The sequence below is a fragment of the Octopus bimaculoides genome, chromosome 3 (genome assembly GCF_001194135.2).
Source record: "Octopus bimaculoides isolate UCB-OBI-ISO-001 chromosome 3, ASM119413v2, whole genome shotgun sequence".
NCBI lineage: Eukaryota > Metazoa > Mollusca > Cephalopoda > Octopoda > Octopodidae > Octopus > Octopus bimaculoides.
In genome coordinates, this window is record NC_068983.1 from 38,570,317 (window position 1) to 38,573,627 (window position 3,311).

The 3,311-nt window shown below is 41.6% G+C and overlaps 1 protein-coding gene across 1 annotated transcript in view; it reads left to right on the plus strand.

The window, feature by feature from the left end:
- Nucleotides 1-3,311, plus strand: part of LOC106875593 (putative elongator complex protein 1) — a 64,369-nt gene that overhangs the window by 47,067 nt on the left and 13,991 nt on the right. The window contains exons 26-27 of the mRNA XM_014923810.2: nucleotides 923-1,124; nucleotides 2,604-2,665. Of these exons, the coding sequence (XP_014779296.1) occupies nucleotides 923-1,124; nucleotides 2,604-2,665 (264 nt within the window). The remainder of the gene's footprint in view (nucleotides 1-922; nucleotides 1,125-2,603; nucleotides 2,666-3,311) is intronic.

Genomic DNA, 3,311 nt, shown 5'->3' on the forward strand with positions numbered 1-3,311 from the left:
TGATCTCTGCTTGTTCTACTCTGCCTCATATCCCACTTTGTATGTTTCTCTAAGGAAAGGCCTTCCTCTCTCAGGTCTTGTTGGTTTGGACTTGGCATTGATGCTTCTATAACTTTATGGTTTTATAGTTAGGGTTGTTGGCCCTACACAAAGCCACTTCTCTTGGATCAGGTGGCCCATATTAGTCTGGTCCTTATCCTTTCATCTATCCAACATAGGAAACCACAACGAACACATTGCTGTCATAGCTCCCAGGGTCATTGTGTCACACAAATCACCACATAACCACACAACCACACCTGTTCCTCATATCTTTTATCTTTTACTTGTTTCAGTCATTAGACTGTAGCCATGCTGGGGCACTGCCTTGAAGAATTTTTAGTCATAGGAATCAGCCCTAGTACATAACTGTTTTTTTAAAACGTGGCACTTAATCAATTGGTTTCATTTACCAAAGTTAAGTTATGGGGACATAAAAACACGTGGATCATCATCATCGATTAACGTCTGTTTTCCATGCTGGCATGGGTTGGACGGTTTGACTGAGGCTCCAATCTCGTCTGGCAGAGTTTCTACAGCTGAATGCCCTTCCTAACGGAGTGGTTGGCATTAGGAAGGGCATCCAGCTGTAGAAACTCTGCCAGACCAAATTGAAGCCTGGTGCAGCCGCTGGCTCTCCAGACCTCAGTCAAACCATCCACATGATGTGCTTCTTTCAGTTTCCATCTACTAAATCCACTACTATAGCCTTAGGCTGAGCAAAAGCCCAAGACTATAGTAGAAGACACTTACCCAAGGTGCGATCCACTGAACCCAGAACCATGTGGTTGGTAAGCAAGCTACTTACCACACAGCCACTCCTGTGCCTAATGTATAAATTTTTTTCTCAAATATGTTTCCGTATGTTTTTCTCATGTTCTAGTTGATAGCAAGTAGTTATGGTGATGAGCTGCTGTTACAGAAGCACCATGAAGAAGCAGGAGTGATGTATATAAAAGCTAACAAATGGGAAAATGCTCTTCAGTGCTTCCAGAAAACTTTGAATATTCAACAGGCCATGTGTATGGCACACCAACTGAACTATTCCAAGAATCAGATCATTGAACTTTGCAACACAATGGCAGGTAATGTATGCTTCAACATTCATACACAGAAACTGATTTATGTATATACACACACAAAATGTTCCCTATACACACACACACACACACACACACACACACACACGTCTATTATTCATATCATCATCATCGTCATTAATTTAATGTTTGTTTTTCCATGCTTCCATGGGTCAGATGGAATTCATTCAGGCAGATTGTTTTTCAACCAGGAGCCCTCCCTGTCCCCAGCTCTCACTTGTTTCTAAGCAAAGTAATATTTCCCCTTGGCCGGACATGTTTTCATGGAAGATTGAACAAGGATACCACATGTATAATGGTGACACTTGCTTACAACTGTTATGTGATTCCAGGACAAGGAAACAATAACACATCCACACACATACAATGGGCATCTTTCAGAGTCCATCTCCCAAATTCATTTGTAAGGCTTTGGTCAACAATGTGTTATAGTAGAAAATTCTTGCCCAAAGTGCTATGCGGTGGGACCGAACTCAGAACCATGTAGTTGACACAGCTGCACCTGCACCAATGCCATGCCTGCATCTATCATCATCATCATCATCATCATCATCGTTTAACGTCTGCTTTCCATGCTAGTATGGGTTGGACAATTTGACTGAGGACTGGTGAAACCGGATGGCAACACCAGGCTCCAATCTAAATTTGGCAGAGTTTCTACAGCTGGATGCCCTTATCATTATATATATATTTATATACACAGTGATACCTCGCAGTATGAGTTTAATTTGTTCCATGACCGAGCTCGTCTTACAATTTACTTGTTTTGCAAATCAATTTTTCCCATTGAAATTAACTAAAATATAATTAATCCATTCCAGCCCTGAAAGAACCACTCAAAAATGATTTTTTATGGGATTTAAAACAGAAAAGGTGTAGCTGCAAGTAAAATGACAATTATAAAAAAGAGAATGCAAAATAAATATGTAAACTGGTTTTATTAACTGAATTACCTTAAAGATGGAACAATTTGTGTGCTCGTAGTGCGGGTTTCCACTCGTACTTCAATACAAAAATTTGCATGAGTCTAGACTCATGCAGCAAATTACTTATACAATGGGGCACTCGTACTGTGAATGGGTTGGACGGTTTGACAGGTGCTGGCCAGGTAGAAGACTGCATCAGACTTCTGTGTCTGTTTTGGCATGTTTTTTTTACAGCTGGATGCCCTTCCAAATGCCAACCACTTCACAGTGTGGACTGGATGCTTTTTATGTGGCACCAGCACTGGCAGAGTCACCAAGTAACTTGCAAGATTAGGAATTTGAAGAGGAGGTGATCTTATGTCAGAGGCGGAAACATTAGAGTGTGACAGAGGGGCAGAAACAGGTATCTTGCTGTAGAGGAGACACATGGTTACCTGGCCAAGAGAGAGGGAGAGAGTGGTAACAAGAAAGAGGACAGAAACAAGTGTGCTGCTGTGTATCGTTTTCTTCATTGACATTTAACTTCTTTATTTTCCAGTTTCCCTGAAATCTATGAACAGACATCAAGATGCTGCGGTCCTGTATGAACAATATGTGGAGGTATGAGCCTTGTGTTTCGATTGTACACTACTAAGCAAGGATCAAATCATCATTTAACATCCGTTTTCCAATCTGGCATGGGATGGACACTTGGACAGGAGCTGGCCAGGCAGGAGCCTGCACCATGCTTCTGTGTCCATTTTGACATGGTTTTTATGGCTGGATGCCCTTCCTTACACCAACCATCCTGCAAAGTGCCTTTTACATTATTTACATTCAACGAATATTTGTCCTCATCTTGTTTGTTAACACAACGTTTCGGCTGATATACCCTCCAGCCTTCTTCAGGTGTCTTGGGGAAATTTCGGACCTAGGTTCTCATTCCTAAAGTAGGCATTATCATCATCATCATCATCATTTAACGTCTGTTGTACATGTTGGCACGGGTTGGACAGTTTGACTGGGCTCGCACGCTGGAAAGCTGCACCAGACTCCAGTCTGATTTGGCATGGTTCTCTACGGCTGGATGCCCTTCCTAACACCAACCACTTCAAGGATGTAATAGGTTCTTTTACGTGACATCAGTATCTGCTACAATTATGATTTCATTTGGCTTGATGGGTCTTCTCAAGCACAGCATATTATCAAAGGTCTCAATCATTTGTCATTGCCTCCATGAGGCAATGACAAATATATATATATATAT